Raw genomic sequence first — 17,187 nt, 5'->3', positions numbered from 1 at the left:
TTAATACTTAATTTAATATAAGTAGTTAAACAATTAACTAGACTAAACTTTTTATCATAGTACTTTGATAAATTAAGCGGGCGAGCGGCGGGAATCGAACCCGTATCTTCTCCTTGGCAAGGAGATGTTTTACCATTGAACTACGCTCGCTACGGTATATATTTTATAGCGTATATCCGCTTGGGTCGACCGTCTATGTCTGGGTCGACCGTTTCATTTCATTTTCTATTCTATTATATTAGATATTAGAGTTTTCCTTTTTTTATTATCTGTCAATGAATATTCTAATGGGAATTTCATAATACTGAAAGAGAAGAGCTAGCAATTCGGAACGCAAATTGCGTTTTAATACGTCTCACTATTCGAATTTTTTAAATGGCCTTTATTATTTCTTTTTTATGGGGTTACTAAATATTAACCAAATTTAATTTAAGAAATGAGAGAATTCAGAATAGCTACGAGAAAGACTAGTCCAATCCATAATGATGTACCGGAAAATACAACATTTTTATTATTTGACCAACCATCAGGAGAAGCAAATACAAGGGGTACACTAATTACTAAGACTGAGGAAGTCGCAATTAATGCAAAAACAGCTAATTGGAAAGCAATAGTCATATTTCTAATCCTCCAAGCTACCATCAAATAAAGTTGACTACATATTTGATCCCTCACTTAACCAAAATTGTAAAAAAATACAAGAAGTAGGAGGGGTTTAATCATGAATCCATTGATTCTTCTCTTTAATTAAAATTTATTACTTAACCTCTTTTTTATTTGGATATGGGGGTGAGAGGAGGTTATTTAGTCTTTATTTCACAAGCGGGTATAGCGGATCCTGTATCCGTGTATACAGTATACAGAGATATATCGAAAAGGAACTTGTATCTGATATCTTTCTAGAGGTTAATAAATATTTTTATTTTTTATATGGCTATGTTCTATTTGTAGGAGTAAAATAAGGATTAGGCGGTGGAGAGATGGCTGAGTGGTTGATAGCTCCGGTCTTGAAAACCGGTATAGTTCTAGGAACTATCGAGGGTTCGAATCCCTCTCTCTCCTTTTGCTTATTGAATACGTTTGTTTCTTTCATTTTTTTTTATTCTGTCCCTTATCTTTCTTTCATAAAAAGGAATGAATGGCTCGGCTAGATAGAATAACCGAGCCAGAACAGAAAAAAAGTAGAACAGGTATAAATAAGAAAATCTTAGTTAAGAGGGTTCATGTAAAGAACAGGTTCCAAATCACGATCGATTCCCTTTTCAAAACCTGCTGCAGCAGCTCGGGCTCTTCCTGCATGCCATAAATGGCCCACAAAAAAGAAGAATCCTAGAACAAAATGAGAAGTTGATAACCAACTTCTAGGAGAGACATAATTAACTGCATTGATCTCGGTCGCTACGCCACCCACGGAATTTAAAGAGCCTAAAGGAGCGTGGGTCATATATTCTGCTGAGCGCCGTTCTTGCCAAGGTTGTATGTCTTTTTTCAACCTACTCAAGTCCAAACCGTTGGGGCCCCTTAGAGGTTCTAACCATGGAGCACGAAGGTCCCAAAAACGCATAGTTTCCCCTCCAAAGATAACCTCCCCAGTTGGGGAACGCATTAGATATTTCCCTAAACCTGTGGGTCCTTGAGCGGATCCCACATTAGCTCCAAGACGCTGGTCTCTAACTAGAAAAGTAAATGCTTGAGCTTGAGAAGCTTCTGGCCCGGTGGGTCCATAAAACTCACTCGGATAAGCTGTATTATTGAACCATACAAAACAACAAGCGATAAAACCAAAGACAGATAAAGCAGCTAAACTATAAGACAAGTAAGCTTCTCCAGACCATACAAATGCACGGCGAGCCCATGCGAAGGGTTTGGTTAAAATATGCCAAATTCCCCCAAATACACAAATAAAACCCAACCATACATGTCCACCAATTATATCTTCTAAATCATCTACACTAACAATCCACCCTTCTCCCCCAAAAGGAGATTTTAGTAAATAACCAAATATAACACTGGGACTAAGGGTCAAATTGGTAATTTTTCTTACATCTCCCCCCCCAGGGGCCCAGGTATCATATACACCGCCAAAATAAAGAGCCTTGAGTACTAGAAGAAAAGCACCTAGACCTAACAAAATTAAGTGAATACCCAAAATTGTAGTCATTTTATTTCTATCTTTCCAGACATAACCAAAGAATGGAAAAGATTCTTCAAGAGTCTCGGGTCCCAGAAGCGCGTGATAAATGCCACCGAAGCCTAAGACTGCGGAGGAAATTAGGTGAAGTACGCCAGATACAAAGTATGGAAAAGTATCTAGAACTTCCCCCCCTGGCCCTACTCCCCAACCTAGAGTAGCTAAGTGTGGAAGTAAAATCAACCCTTGTTCATACATGGGCTTTTCTGGTACGAAATGGGCCACTTCAAATAGGTTCATTGCTCCGGCCCAGAATACGATTAATCCGGCATGGGCTACGTGAGCTCCAAGTAGTTTACCGGACAAATTGATAAGTCTGGCATTCCCAGCCCACCAAGCAAAGCCGGTGGTTTCTTGGTCACGACCAGCTAAAACGAAAGTTCCATTAAAGAGCGTTTCCACGTGGTAGAACCTCCTCAGGGAATATAAGATTTTCATGAGGCTGATCCTGAGCTGCCATCCACGCACGAATACCCTCGTTTAAAAGAATATTTTTGGTGTAGAAAGTCTCGAATTCAGGATCTTCCGCTGCACGGATTTCCTGGGAAACAAAGTCATAGGCACGTAAGTTCAGAGCCAAGCCAACTACGCCAATAGCACTCATCCATAAACCGGTGACGGGTACAAATAGCATAAAGAAATGTAACCAACGTTTATTGGAAAAAGCAACACCAAAGATTTGGGACCAAAAGCGGTTAGCAGTGACCATTGAATAAGTTTCTTCAGCTTGAGTTGGGTTAAAAGCACGGAAGGTATTTGCACCATCACCGTCCTCAAATAGAGTGTTTTCTACGGTTGCTCCATGAATAGCGCATAGCAGAGCCGCGCCTAATACTCCGGCAACTCCCATCATATGAAATGGGTTCAACGTCCAATTATGAAATCCTTGGAAGAAAAGGATGAATCGAAATATCGCTGCTACGCCAAAACTCGGCGCAAAGAACCAACCAGATTGCCCCAGTGGATAAATAAGGAATACCGAAACAAAAACAGCAATTGGACCAGAGAATGAGATTGCATTATAAGGCCGCAATTGAACAGACCGAGCAAGTTCAAATTGGCGTAACATGAAACCTATTAGTGCAAAAGCCCCGTGGAGAGCTACAAAAGTCCATAGACCGCCTAATTGACACCAACGAGTAAAATCTCCTTGTGCTTCTGGCCCCCATAGTAGCAACAAAGAGTGTGCTAAACTATTGGCAGGGGTAGAAACTGCTGCGGTTAAGAAATTACAACCTTCCAAATAGGAACTTGCCAATCCATGGGTATACCAAGAAGTTACAAAAGTTGTCCCTGTAAACCAACCCCCTAAAGCGAAATAAGCACAAGGAAAGAGCAATAGGCCAGACCATCCTACAAAAACGAAACGGTCCCTTCGTAACCAGTCATCCATAGTATCAAATAGATCATTTTCTTCTTTAGGAACTCTACCAAGGGCTATAGTCATAGTGATCCTCCTATTCAATTACTTCAACCATTTCCGAGCACCTCATATCACTTTCCAAGGCATATGATAGTTTTATATCTGTGGACGATTTCTTTCTCGTTCAATGCCCTTTTTCAATGGTCTCGAAGAGAGAAATTTTCCATTTTTATCTATGGAGTCACAACCGAGGTCGTTGTAAATCCATGAATTTGATTCGATTTGTTTTTCTTATCTTATACTTATAGAAATAAACCTTTGAATTCAGCATTATTCCAAGACTCCTATTTCAAAGTCTATCTTTTAAGGGAAAAATGAAAATAAAAGTAACCCCTTTTTTCCCATTCCCTCTCTATTGCATGGGGGGAAGAACTAAAATGGAGGATTCTGAAAAAAAAAAGGACCTTCGAAATCAATTTTTATGTGTAGCGCAAAGGAGTTGCGATTTCTTCTTATTCCTATAGAACATCTAGTAACAAGAATATGAAATCGTAAATAGCGAAAAATTCTTGTCTTGCGCGGTCTAAGTCTAAGGAAATACGAAAAATTCGCTTATACAATTTCATCTACATCGAATTTATATATCAGAATAGCGGATAGAGGCATCATTCAAGGAGTCAGGTCTACTTACTTTATGCTTCTTTCCAATTTTATGGTGGATTTGATAAGAACCCTTTTTGCTTTCTTGATAAATAATCGACAAAAAAAAAAAAAGCGTTTTTTTATATATAGCTTGTTTTATTATAATTATAACAAGTCCTATATGGAAATGCCCGCTAAAGAGAAAATCTATTTGATTGTCTCTCGGTCAATATCGATTTTTACAAAGAAAAAACAAGAATTTTCTTCTTTTTTTTATTAACATTAAGAAAAAAGAATATAACTAAAATGGAATTGGCAATATAATTTTTATAGACTTTTGAAAGAAAAAAAGGGGTTTTTTGCAACCGTTATTTCTTATTTCTTGCCTATATCATATCACGGAAACCTTTCGCTTTGGAACGTGGAGAGATGGCTGAGTGGACTAAAGCGGCGGATTGCTAATCCGTTGTACAATTTTTTTGTACCGAGGGTTCGAATCCCTCTCTTTCCGCTCCCTTGGATCATTTGGGACTTTCAAACTGGAAAGAATTCTGACCCCCGGATTTTCTCATAGATAAATGTACGAAACAAATCCAATTTGTAAGAAAAAAAAAAAATTGAATTTTTACTCCTCGCGTCCAGGATTCCGTCCTGGATCATTAGATAAGAATCCAAAGATAAAGAGTGAAACAAAGAATATCACTACTGTATAAACAAAAAGTTTGAGAGTAAGCATTACATAATCTCCAAGATTTTTTTTTAAGGAATAGATTACCAGTTTTTCCTTACCACACGGATCCACTAGGATGGTTTTTTTTGATACCTAAAAATGCAAAAATGAATTCTGGAAAAAAATTGCAAGAATTCATTTATAATAAGAACTCTTATCAATAGCAAAAATAGGGTTAGGTGGTATTGAATAGGTATTGTGTAGGTACCTAAAGGTACCTGCTCAACCTAGGTGCAGGGGAGTAGAAAGGCTGATCCAAATTTATTGCTGTAGCTACCCATTCAATGTAGAATAATTTCAATTTTAGAATTGAGGGTTCATAATATAAAAATATAAAACTTCTCGGCTTTTACCCATTTTAATTTTTTTTTTTGGAATGAACACATCATTCAATTTGGCATACAGAGTACTAAAGATTTCATCGAAAACTTACAGCAGCTTGCCAAACAAAGGCTAATAGAAAAAAGAATAGAGGTATAACAGGCATAATATCCACGATTGGATTGAAAATAGCATAAGCTTCGGGCAATTTGGCAAAGAAAAAACTAGTAGGATAAAGAACAGAATTAAAACAGATACAGGTTAAACTAAGTATATTAGGCATAACAAGCATTTCATTCTTGTAGAGTAAATAATTGGATTTTGATTGAGTTATTTTTTTAAGGGAAAGAAGGAAAAGGCAGATTCAAAATCTTTTTTTCTTCGGACTTTCCCAAACACAAAATACCTCCTTGTATTCGCACTCTCAAATGAGAGTGGAATAAATTCGACTTTCATATAATATCTTAATAGAATTCCATGTAATGATCAATGCATTTTTTTGATTCTATATTATCTGCATGTGTAGAATACTAGCAAGAGAATATCTCTTCTTTATTTATGTAATTGAAATGGTATTGACGAATAACAAATAAACATAATAGTGTTTATTAGTGTCGCATAAAACCCGAAATGGGGCGTGGCCAAGTGGTAAGGCAGCGGGTTTTGGTCCCGTTACTCGGAGGTTCGAATCCTTCCGTCCCAGATTGTTTCTGATGAAACAAACGGTGAAATCATATAGTACTCCGTATGAGACAAAAGTTTATTAAAGAGAATAATGATATCTTATGTTTTCTCAGAAAACATAATAAAGTCTTAAGTCCAGTCAAATTGACTACCTTTATTTTCATGAAAAAAATGGGATCTAGCAGGCACATTCAGGATATGCCTCTACTATGATCACTTAATAATCACTTAATAATCACTTAATCATATTTTTTTCTTCCTTTTGGTCTTCGAGTCGAAGAAGTACCAAAAACAATTAACTACCAAAAACTTTCAATCTATTCATTGGAATAGTTTATTTAGTTATTATAGTTAATTGTTTTTGGTACGGAAAAAATATATTACTAATAGAATTCTAATTCTAGTAATTAAATGAATTAAACTTTTTTGGAGGTTGATAGTTTATTTATTGAGGAAGAGTCAATCCTTCTCTTCTCACTTCAAGATTGATCATCTCGAGCCATCCGTTGAGGGTGGAAATTTAATAATAAATAAGTTTTAAGCAAACTTGTTTAGTCGTCTTTTTCTATGTTTCATTCATATGATAGAATTCGAATATGGGTTTAAATAAATTGGATCTTGGCGGAGGCTTCCCGGATAAATACTTACTTTCTTTTATCCATATTGCTCCATAGATAGCAAGTTTTAATTTTAATTAGTATACAAAAAACAAAACCAATGACTATTCATGATTCCATCCATATTGGATCAATTTTCTATACCACTTTGCAATGAAAAGAGGAATGTTTGTTATGGTAAAACTTCGTTTAAAACGATGTGGTAGAAAGCAACGTGCGACTTGAAGGACATGATCGATTGTGGATTTTGCTATCCATCATTTTCCATAGTAATGAAAATGCTCTTGGCTCGACATAGCCTGTTCTATTCGTTCCGAACCAAATTTGCGCAGGGTTTAAGTAACATAGTACACGATGGAGCTCGAGAGGACAGAGTTTATTTTTTATCAAGGGAAAGAATCTAGGGTTAGTGAAAACTAATAAATTAGGCCAACTTTGTCAGTCTATCCTTAATATAGAAATAAATCGAAAGGTTAAAATACGAAGAAAGTCCAATAAAAGTATATCAGAATCAATCCCCCTTATTAGATTTCTATAGAAGAGATAAATGCTTTATCGAAGGAAATAAGAAAAAAGGGTATGTTGCTACTCTTTTGAAAGAAAAAAATAGGAATTCCCGAAGTAATGTCTAAACCCAAGGATTTCACAAATCAAAGATAAAGGATTCCAGAACAAGTAAACACAATTTTCAATTGTCTCAACAACAGAGTTGGATCAGAATAAGGAATAAAAGTCAATTCGTTCGAAATGAGACAAAGAAAAGAGTTTAAAGACGACTCAAAAATTTTTGAAGGATTTTGCCTTCGAAGTTTCTCAGGCAGAATTAGCCAACTTGAGTCATGAGTATAAATGAAATTTGTTTTTTCTGTAAGGAAATTAATGGACGTCATAGTCTAATTTCTATTATTATCGACAGAAATTCGAATCATTTTCTCGAGCCGTATGAGGAGAAAACCTCCTATACGTTTCTAGGGGGGGCGTTGTTTATCTACATCTATCCCAATAAGCTGTCTATCGAATCGTTGCAATTGATGTTCGATCTCGAAGAGAAGGAAGAGATCTTCGAAAAGTAGGTTTTTATGATCCGATAAAGAATCAAACTTGTTTAAATGTTCCAGCTATTCTCTATTTCCTTGAAAAGGGTGCTCAACCGACAAGAACTGTTTATGATATTTTAAGGAAGGCGGAATTCTTTAAAGAAAAAGAAAGAACTTTGAGTTAATTGAAGAACTAAATGAATAAAAAAGTAGGATAGGAGAAGATTATTAGTATTCCTCGTTGTCTAATTATTTAGACACAATTTACCTCTTTCTTAATCCTATTTGGATTTATATCGTGCCAATCCAACATAAGCCCCTATTTTATTTACTTTTTCTATCTAATTTGTTTTCTTACCATTGTATTTCCATTGACAAAGGTCTATTGAACAAATAGAATTTGTAGATAGATGGGTCTCTTTATCCTCACTCCATATTTAATTTTTCTGCTTACACTTCGCTCAAATGATAAGGGTGTTCCTCTTGCATGTATTCTCATACAATATAATATATATTTTTTTTAATAAAAATCGCTAAAAAAAGGAGAATTTGGCCATCGTGATTAGGGTCGCTCTTTTTTTTCACTTTAGTGGAATTTAACCGGACCTGTTCGTTTTGCCATTTGAGTGTTTTTCATGGTCGATAAAATCTTTCTTTTGATGTCTTGCTAGTTCAATGTTTTGACAGAAGCGCGCGGTGTAATTCCATTGATTTTTGGATTTCGATCGTATCTAAGATCCTTTTTTTATCTGGGTTGCTAACTCAATGGTAGAGTACTCGGCTTTTAAGTGCGACTATGATCTTTTACACATTTGGATGAAACAACAAATTCGTCCAGACTCTTGGTAGAGTCTAGAAGACCACGACTGATCCTCAAAGGTAATGAATGGAAAAAATAGCATGTCGTAATAAAATCAATCTTTTTTGAATGGAATCCAAAATTACGATTTTCTGGGTCTAGTGAATAAATGGATAGAGCCTGGCTCCAATTCTGGTAAAATAAAAAGCAACGAGCTTAACTTCCTAATTGGAAGGATTCCCCGCTCTAATTAGACGTTAAAAATAGATTAGTGCCGGATGTGGGGAAAGGTTGGGTTTTCCTATGAGTGGACCCTTTATTTTTTCTTTTTTTTTAGAAATCCTAATTATTCTTGATTATGGATTGAATAAGGGATGTTATGGATTGAATGTGTAAAAGAAGCAGTATATTGATAAAGAGGCTGTATTCCAAAGTCAAAAGAGCGATTGGCCTGCAAAAATAAAAAACTTGTTCTGTTCTTTTTTGTAATTTAGAACAAACATAAACTAATTCGGTAGAAAAGGAGCGGAAAAAGATCCGTGGATTAGACTCCCTTTCTTTCCAGGGTTTGTATTAAAAATGCAACACCCTGTTCTGACCATATTGCACTATGTATCATCATTCGATAAACCGAGAAATGCTTCTTCTCTCTGATTCAAGTAGAAATACAAATGGAAAAATTCGAAGGGTATTCAGAAAAACAGAAATCTCGTCAACAATACTTTGTCTACCCACTTCTCTTTCAGGAGTATATTTATGCATTTGCTCATGATTATGGATTAAACGGTTCTGAACCTGTGGAAATAGTTAGTTGGAATAACAAGAAATTTAGTTCACTACTTGTGAAACGTTTAATTATTCGAATGTATCAGCAGAATTTTTTGGATAACTCGGTTAATCATCCTAATCAAGATCGATTATTGGATTACAAAATTTTTTTTTATTCTGAGTTTTATTCTCAGATTCTATCTGAGGGGTTTGCGATTGTTGTGGAAATCCCATTCTCGCTACGGGAATTATCTTGTCCGAAAGAAAAAGAAATACCAAAGTTTCAGAATTTACGCTCTATTCATTCAATATTTCCCTTTTTAGAAGACAAATTTTTGCATTTGGATTATCTATCACATATAGAAATACCCTATCCTATCCATTTGGAAATCTTGGTTCAACTCCTTCAATACCGTATCCAAGATGTTCCATCTTTGCATTTATTGCGATTCTTTCTCAACTACTATTCGAATTGGAATAGTTTTATTACTTCAATGAAATCCATTCTTTTTTTTCAAAAAGAAAATAAAAGACTAGTTAAATTCCTATATAACTCTTATGTATCAGAATATGAATTTTTCTTGTTGTTTCTTCGTAAACAATCTTCTTGCTTACCATTAGCATATTCTGGAACTTTTCTGGAACGAATCCACTTTTCTAGGAAGATGGAACATTTTGGGATAATGTACCCTGGTTTTTCTCGGAAAACCTTATGGTTCTTTATGGATCCTCTTATACATTATGTTCGATATCAAGGAAAGGCAATTCTTGCATCAAAAGGCAGTTTTTTTTTGAAAAAGAAATGGAAATGCTACCTTATCAATTTCTGGCAATATTATTTCTTTTTTTGGACTCAGCCGCGAAGAATCCATATAAACCAATTAGCAAACTCTTGCTTCGATTTTATGGGATACCTTTCAAGTGTACCAAAAAGTCCTTTGTTGGTAAGGAATCAAATGCTGGAGAATTCATTTCTCATAGATACTCGAATGAAAAAATTCGATACCATAGTCCCCGCTACTCTCCTCATAGGATACTTATCAAAAGCTCAATTTTGTACTGGATCGGGGCATCCTATTAGTAAACCCATTTGGACGGATTTATCAGATTGGGATATTCTTGATCGATTTGGTCGGATATGTAGAAATCTTTTTCATTATCATAGTGGATCTTCGAAAAAACGGACTTTGTATCGACTAAAGTATATACTTCGACTTTCATGCGCTAGAACTTTAGCTCGTAAACATAAAAGCACGGTACGAACTTTTATGCAACGATTGGGTTCGGCATTTTTAGAAGAATTTTTTACGGAAGAAGAGCAAGTTTTTTCTTTGATGTTCACCAAAACAACTCTTTTTTCTTTCAGTGGATCACACACTGAGCGTATTTGGTATTTGGATATTATAGGTATCAATGACCTGGTCAACCCTCTTAATTAATCATTAGACAAAACTAATAAACAGGAAAGGGTTGATAAATGATCAAGAAAAAACTTTCATATTTTTCATTCTGAAATGTTCCTTTTATTATAATAAAGAGTAGGTGAATCAACTTACTAATTAAAAAATTAGTAGAACTTCCTCTTTGGAATAGAATATTGGCTATTTCTACATAGGGAAAGTCGTGTGCAATGAAAAATGCAAGCACGATTTGGGGAGGGATTTTTCTCTATTGTAACAAGGAAGAATTATCTACTCCATCCGACTAGTTCCGGGTTCGAGTCCCGGGCAACCCATATAGAAAAGACCCATCAAAGTTTTTAACTTTTACTCACTTCATTTACAAATACAAAATTATTGGTTTGGTTAATTTATTTATATGGATAGCCAATCTTTGGGCTGACTTGGTTGACATTGGTATATAGTCTATGTTTACTGTTAAATAACAAGCCTTCTATTATCTATATTCTAGTTAATACGTGTGCTTGGGAGTCCTTGCAATTTGAATAAACCAAGATCTTACCATGACTGCAATTTTAGAGAGACGCGAAAGTACAAGCCTGTGGGGTCGCTTCTGCAACTGGATAACTAGCACTGAAAATCGTCTTTACATCGGATGGTTCGGTGTTTTGATGATCCCTACCTTATTGACCGCAACTTCTGTATTTATTATCGCCTTCATCGCTGCCCCTCCAGTAGATATTGATGGTATTCGCGAGCCTGTTTCTGGTTCTTTACTTTATGGAAACAATATTATCTCTGGTGCTATTATTCCTACTTCTGCGGCGATCGGATTGCACTTTTACCCAATTTGGGAAGCTGCATCTGTTGATGAGTGGTTATACAATGGTGGTCCTTATGAGCTAATTGTTCTACACTTCTTACTTGGTGTAGCTTGTTATATGGGTCGTGAGTGGGAACTTAGTTTCCGTCTGGGTATGCGTCCTTGGATTGCTGTTGCATATTCAGCTCCTGTTGCAGCTGCTACTGCTGTTTTCTTGATTTACCCTATTGGTCAAGGAAGCTTTTCTGATGGTATGCCTTTAGGAATCTCTGGTACTTTCAACTTTATGATTGTATTCCAGGCAGAGCACAACATCCTTATGCATCCATTCCACATGTTAGGTGTAGCTGGTGTATTCGGCGGTTCCCTATTCAGTGCTATGCATGGTTCCTTGGTAACCTCTAGTTTGATCAGGGAAACTACTGAAAATGAATCTGCTAATGAGGGTTACAAATTTGGTCAAGAGGAAGAGACTTATAATATTGTGGCTGCTCATGGTTATTTTGGCCGATTAATCTTCCAATATGCTAGTTTCAACAACTCTCGTTCTTTACACTTCTTCTTGGCTGCTTGGCCTGTAGTAGGAATCTGGTTCACTGCTTTAGGTATTAGTACTATGGCTTTCAACCTAAATGGTTTCAATTTCAACCAATCTGTAGTTGATAGTCAAGGTCGCGTTATTAATACTTGGGCTGATATCATCAACCGTGCTAACCTTGGTATGGAAGTAATGCACGAACGTAATGCTCACAACTTCCCTCTAGACTTAGCTGCTGTTGAAGTTCCAGCTATTAATGGATAAGGTTTTTCTGCTAACATATAAGAATTTTTGAAGAAAGAAAAGACAAAAATACCCAATATCTTGTTCTAGCAAGATATTGGGTATTTTGAATCTTTTTTTTCTTCTTAATCTTTCTATTCAGAATTCAGTTAACGACGAGATTTAGTATCCTTTCTTGCATTTTCATAACTCGTAAAATGCCGAGTAGGCACGAATTCTCCCAATTTGCGACCTACCATAGGATTTGTTATGTAAATAGGTATATGTTCCTTTCCATTATGAATCGCAATTGTATGGCCAACCATTGTGGGTAGAATGCTAGATGCCCGGGACCACGTTACTATTGTTTCTTTCTCCTCCTTCATATTGACCTTTTCTATCTTTGCCAATAAATGATGAGCTACAAAAGGATTCGTTTTTTTTCGTGTCACAGCTGATTACTCCTTTTTTCCTTTTTAAAGAGTGGCATTCTATGTCCAATATCTCGATCGAAGTACGGAGGTCAGAATAAATAGAATAATGATCAACGGAAAAAAGAAAAAAATCCTTTAGCTGGATAAGGGGCGGATGTAGCCAAGTGGATCAAGGCAGTGGATTGTGAATCCACCATGCGCGGGTTCAATTCCCGTCGTTCGCCCATCGCATTATTGCAAATTCCAAAAATGCAATTTTCCATATTCCTAGTTACGTATTTACTTACGGCGACGAAGAATAAAACTATCGCTATATTTTTTCCTTTTCCTAGTTCTTCTTCCAAGCGCAGGATAACCCCAAGGGGTTGTGGGTTTTTTTCTACCAATGGGAGCTTTCCCTTCACCGCCCCCATGGGGGTGGTCCACAGGGTTCATAACTACCCCTCTTACTACGGGGCGTTTACCTAGCCAACACTTAGATCCGGCTCTACCCAAACTTTTTTGGTTCACCCCAACATTACCCACTTGTCCGACTGTTGCTAAGCAATTTTGGGATACTAAACGGACCTCCCCAGATGGTAATCTTAAAGTGGCCGATTTACCCTCTTTTGCAATGAGTTTCGCTACAGCACCTGCTGCTCTAGCTAATTGCCCACCCCTTCCACGTGTGATTTCTATGTTATGCATGGCCGTGCCTAAGGGCATATCGGTTGAAGTAGATTCTTCTTTTCTCTCAAAAAACCCCTTCCCAAACTGTACAAGCTTCTTCCAAAGCATACGGCTTTCTAGATGTATATGACGATCTCTAGACAGATGGATCTTATATGAATCATATGATGAAGTACCACATGAGTGGATATATAGGAAAGGAATCCAAATCTGCCGAATCGCTCATGTTATGATCTTCTACATCCTAGGTCTCTGCGTTCCGTCATCTGGCTTATGTTCTTCATGTAGCATTCAGATCGAATGACTCTATGAAATTACGTCGATACTTCCACATATTATGGGTAACGTAGGAGACATCCCTATTTTCCCCCGGGGGTCTTAATTACCACTGCTTAGCTTTCAATTTGCCTCTGACCATCAAATTAAATGTGAATAACCCGTCCTCCTCTCTTTGAAACAAGGGGCGCTTCCGGTTCTGTGCGTGCTTCAAACAATTTTGTCTTCTCCATATTACCATATCTCTAGAGTCAATAATTTTCTATGAGGAACTACTGAACTCAATCACTTGCTGCCGTTACTCAACAGTTTTCTGTTGAGGTCTATCCCGTAGAGGTAGTCAAATTGGATCAGTGATCGATTTCTAGGTTTCGTCGTAAACCTAATTGGTTACTTCCAATTACGTAAATCAATAGTTCAAACCGCACTCAAAGGTAGGGCATTTCCCATTGATATAGGAACTTTTGTACCAGAAACAATAGTATCTCCAATTATAGCCCCTCTGGGATGTAAAATATATCTCTTCTCACCATCCCCATAGTGTATGAGACAAATGTATGCATTTCGATTAGGGTCGTATTCTATGGTTACGATTCTACCAGATATGTCTTTTTGATTCCGTCGAAAATCTATTTTACGGTATAGGCGCTTATGACCTCCCCCTCTATGCCTTGCGGTAATGATTCCTCTGGAATTACGACCTTTACCACAACGGTGCCGTCCATGGATCAAATTATTTCGTGGATTGGATTTCACTTGCCTGTCTACGGTTCCCTTGCGTGTGCTCGGGATAGGTGTTTTGTATAAATGTTTCGCCGTATTATTAAGTATTCTCCTTTAGTTTTTTTCTCTATCTAGAAGTGGAATAGAATAACCCGGTTGAAGGGTAATGATCATACGTCTGTAATGCATTGTATGGCCCAGAATAGGTCCTATTCTTCTACCTTTTCCAGGTAGTCGATGGCTATTCACAGCTACCACCTTAACACCAAAGAAGAGTTCGACCCAATGCTTTATTTCTGTCTTAGTGAATCCCGATTCGACATTAAAAGTATATTGATTCTTTCCCAATAAACGAAGACTTTTTTCTGTAAATACTGCGTATTTGATTCCATCCATAAATCGACTTTCCCTCCTATGCTCTGAGTTCCAGTATCGATAAGAATTCGAGTTCTTATTGTTCTTATGTTATGGTATGAATATACCATACCAATTCGTTATGTATGGATGATGGATGAGATTCCATGGATAGAGAGCCAGTTCCAATAGACTTATGGAATGTTCCCGTTCGTGTGCATCCAGCAGGAATTGAACCCGCAAATTTACCAATTATGAGTTGGGCGCTTTAACCATTCAGCCATGGATGCTTAACAGGGATCATCGTACATCGTAAATAACCAATTTTCATATAGAAAGACATATCATAGAAAAATGAAATCGAAAATATTCCGAGATGGCAAATATTCGGAGATGACTATGAAAACACCTCTCTGGATCCTCGAATTGAAAGAGAGATTGAGAGGGATCAAGAATCCTAATTCTCGCTATTTGGAATGGATCCAATTCTATTGAGTCTGACTCATAGTGATCATTTCTCTTTAGCAAAGAATGACCTTGGTTATCAAAGGATTGAACAACCGGGATCCATTTCCTTATGATACCTAGTTGGCATTGATAACAAGGATCTAATGAATTATGAGTTTAATAGATCCTCTTTAGCAGAAAGACGTATATTCCTTGCTCATTATCAGACAATCACTTATTCCCAAACCTCGTGTGGGACTAATCGTTTTCATTTACCATCTCATGGAAAACCCTTTTCGTTCCGCTTAGCCCTATCGGGTATTTTAGTGATAGGTTCTATAGGAACTGGACGATCCTATTTGGTCAAATACCTAACGAAAAATTACGATTTTCCTTTCATTAAGGTACGAGGGCTTCTTATTCCACAAGAACGAAAGCACCTTTTCATTCTTTCATATACTAGGGGTTTTTACTTGGAAAAGACAATGTTCCATACTAAAGGATTCGGGTCCATAACCACGAGTTCCAGTGCACTAGATCTTGTAGCACTTAGCAACGAGGCCCTATCCATTAGTATTCCACATAAGAAATCCATTCTAGAAAAAAATACAATTAGATTAGCTCTTCATAGACAAACTTGGGGTTTGCGAGCCAAGGTAAGATCGGCTCGGGATCATGGGACCCTTTTCTATCAGATAGGAGGGGCTCTTGTACAAAATAGACTTACTAAGTAATAACCCCATAGAATCTATCTATATAAAGATAAAGAGGCAATCGTGTCAGGAAGCGGGTTTTTCTTTGGCCAAAAGGTACTTCGAACTTGGAACGAGCATGAAGAGATTAACGAGACTTCTTTCTCTTTTGAGTTTTTCTGGCGGACCTGCCGCGCAAGATCTTTGGTCTTCCCCTGGAACCGATGAAAAAAAGTGGATCGCTTCTTATGTACTCGCTCAGAATGATTCTTCTCTATCTATAGTTCATGGCCTATTAGAAGTAGAAGGTGCTCTGGTGCAATCCTTACCGACAGAAAAAGATTGCAGTCAGGTTGATAATAGTCGAGTGACATTACTTCGTCGGTCCGAACTAAGGAATCTGTTATAAATGTTTTGAAATGGATATTGTTCTCTCTTTGATCAGGGATTGCTATATGAAAAGAAGTGGAGTTTGAAAAAGGGAACGGAATGCTCAAACCGGAACTGCTAGAGGAACGAATTTTCAATAGCATAACTTGGGCTCCTAGAATATGGCGCCCTTGGGACAATCTATTTGATTGCAGGGTTTTGTTCCGAAGCAAAGATATCCGCGGAGGCCGGTTCGTTCGTCCTATTCTGATATTCAGGACCAAGAGGTACTGGATTCTCTTTCGGATAGGCCCTGAAAGGAGAAGAAAGGCTGAAATGCCAACGGACCTCTGTCTATTCTCTAATTCACCCGATCCGATAGTACCCGTTTTTGGAACGTCCAGTGCCAAAGTCACTGAATGGGTAAGTCACCAATCCAATCCCTTTGACAAATCGGATGTCATATTAGATATCATATTCTATATATATAGAAATATCATAGATAGAATAGACATATAGAATTTTTGGTCGGCAAATTCGAAGGAATCATTGAGTGAAAAAGGAGCAAAGAATGACAAAAGACGAGACTCTACTAGTCTTCACTCTTGTGGTTTCCTCTTCCTCGGTTTCTGTTTTCTTATTCGGGATCTTGCTTTTCATGGTTCTCATCTCTGCAACTCGCGATTTTCGCGAGAGAACCAAATCCAAGTTGGTGAAGATCATGATTTGGGCTGGCACGGTATTGGGATCGTTTGATCGATTTCCTTAATTTGATCGCTACTTAATGGGCGTGCGCTCAAAGGATACAAACAGGGATTCGCAAACAAAAAGGGGAATTCGTAGTCACTTTTTCCTGTCGCGTAAAAAAAAGTCTTTACGCGAGAGCAATAGAGGTTGGGATACATCTATCTCTTCTGAGCAACCTCTTTTGGATTCTTAAGACTACCCTTGCAGTAGGATACCATCTGCTTTGGGTTCTTTATTATCTCCTTCGAGGGATTTTTAAGATCGTTCAGGCTATATTTAGTCTATTTTGGCTTTTACTGTCTACTTTTCTCAGGGAGATGGTTAAGGACCTCAGAAGATAG

General features: G+C 37.2%; 5 protein-coding genes and 3 non-coding genes across 8 annotated transcripts in view; 4 read left to right on the top strand and 4 right to left on the bottom strand.

Annotated features, from left to right (window-relative positions):
• Positions 1-79: 79 nt before the first annotated feature.
• TRNAG-GCC lies at positions 80-150 on the bottom strand. Its single transcript has one exon. It is a non-coding gene; the product is annotated as a tRNA-Gly (tRNA).
• Positions 151-974: 824 nt separating this feature from the next.
• TRNAS-UGA lies at positions 975-1,062 on the top strand. Its single transcript has one exon. It is a non-coding gene; the product is annotated as a tRNA-Ser (tRNA).
• A 1,384-nt stretch (positions 1,063-2,446) lies between these two features.
• On the bottom strand, positions 2,447-3,642 carry LOC123423645 (photosystem II D2 protein). The gene has a single exon (XM_045107879.1). It carries the CDS (start codon positions 3,636-3,638, stop codon positions 2,577-2,579), a length of 1,062 nt encoding a protein of 353 aa, XP_044963814.1. The 5' UTR covers positions 3,639-3,642; the 3' UTR covers positions 2,447-2,576.
• Positions 3,643-4,619: 977 nt separating this feature from the next.
• On the top strand, positions 4,620-4,707 carry TRNAS-GCU. Its single transcript has one exon. It is a non-coding gene; the product is annotated as a tRNA-Ser (tRNA).
• Positions 4,708-9,055: 4,348 nt separating this feature from the next.
• LOC123423644 (maturase K) lies at positions 9,056-10,684 on the top strand. The gene has a single exon (XM_045107878.1). The coding sequence runs from the start codon at positions 9,056-9,058 to the stop codon at positions 10,589-10,591; it is 1,536 nt and encodes a 511-aa protein (XP_044963813.1). The 3' UTR covers positions 10,592-10,684.
• Positions 10,685-11,033: 349 nt separating this feature from the next.
• Positions 11,034-12,213, top strand: LOC123423640 (photosystem II protein D1). The gene has a single exon (XM_045107875.1). It carries the CDS (start codon positions 11,116-11,118, stop codon positions 12,175-12,177), a length of 1,062 nt encoding a protein of 353 aa, XP_044963810.1. The 5' UTR covers positions 11,034-11,115; the 3' UTR covers positions 12,178-12,213.
• A 68-nt stretch (positions 12,214-12,281) lies between these two features.
• LOC123423637 (50S ribosomal protein L2, chloroplastic) lies at positions 12,282-14,875 on the bottom strand. Its single transcript, XM_045107873.1, has 3 exons — positions 14,841-14,875; positions 13,943-14,349; positions 12,282-13,279 (listed from the first exon to the last, which is right to left on the bottom strand). Exons 1-3 carry the CDS (start codon positions 14,873-14,875, stop codon positions 12,849-12,851), a joined length of 873 nt encoding a protein of 290 aa, XP_044963808.1. The 3' UTR covers positions 12,282-12,848.
• Positions 14,876-16,739: 1,864 nt separating this feature from the next.
• The window catches only part of LOC123423636 (NAD(P)H-quinone oxidoreductase subunit 2 A, chloroplastic-like), a 2,086-nt gene continuing 1,638 nt past the window's right edge, over positions 16,740-17,187 (bottom strand). The window contains exon 2 of the mRNA XM_045107872.1: positions 16,740-17,187. This exon is cut by the window's right edge and continues 1,511 nt beyond it. The gene's annotated coding sequence lies outside the window, so the exon portion shown is untranslated.

Source organism: Hordeum vulgare, unplaced genomic scaffold (genome assembly GCF_904849725.1).
Source record: "Hordeum vulgare subsp. vulgare unplaced genomic scaffold, MorexV3_pseudomolecules_assembly, whole genome shotgun sequence".
In the NCBI taxonomy this organism is placed as follows: Eukaryota; Viridiplantae; Streptophyta; class Magnoliopsida; order Poales; family Poaceae; genus Hordeum; species Hordeum vulgare.
The sequence above is the reverse complement of the archived record's forward strand: the minus strand, read 5'-3'. Positions and strand labels throughout refer to the sequence as shown.

Excerpts from the sequence above, each read along its gene's own strand:
- LOC123423637 (XM_045107873.1), bottom strand. The coding sequence starts at position 14,875 with ATGGCTGAATGGTTAAAGCGCCCAACTCATAATTG. Across the intron at positions 14,350-14,840 it reads AAGCGCCCAACTCATAATTG|GAGAATACTTAATAATACGG; the intron begins GTAAATTTGCGG and ends AAAAAACTAAAG. Across the intron at positions 13,280-13,942 it reads GGGAAATGCCCTACCTTTGA|CCGATATGCCCTTAGGCACG; the intron begins GTGCGGTTTGAA and ends AATCTACTTCAA.
- LOC123423645 (XM_045107879.1), bottom strand. The coding sequence starts at position 3,638 with ATGACTATAGCCCTTGGTAGAGTTCCTAAAGAAGAAAATGATCTATTT.
- LOC123423640 (XM_045107875.1), top strand. The coding sequence starts at position 11,116 with ATGACTGCAATTTTAGAGAGACGCGAAAGTACAAGCCTGTGGGGTCGC.
- LOC123423644 (XM_045107878.1), top strand. The coding sequence starts at position 9,056 with ATGGAAAAATTCGAAGGGTATTCAGAAAAACAGAAATCTCGTCAACAA.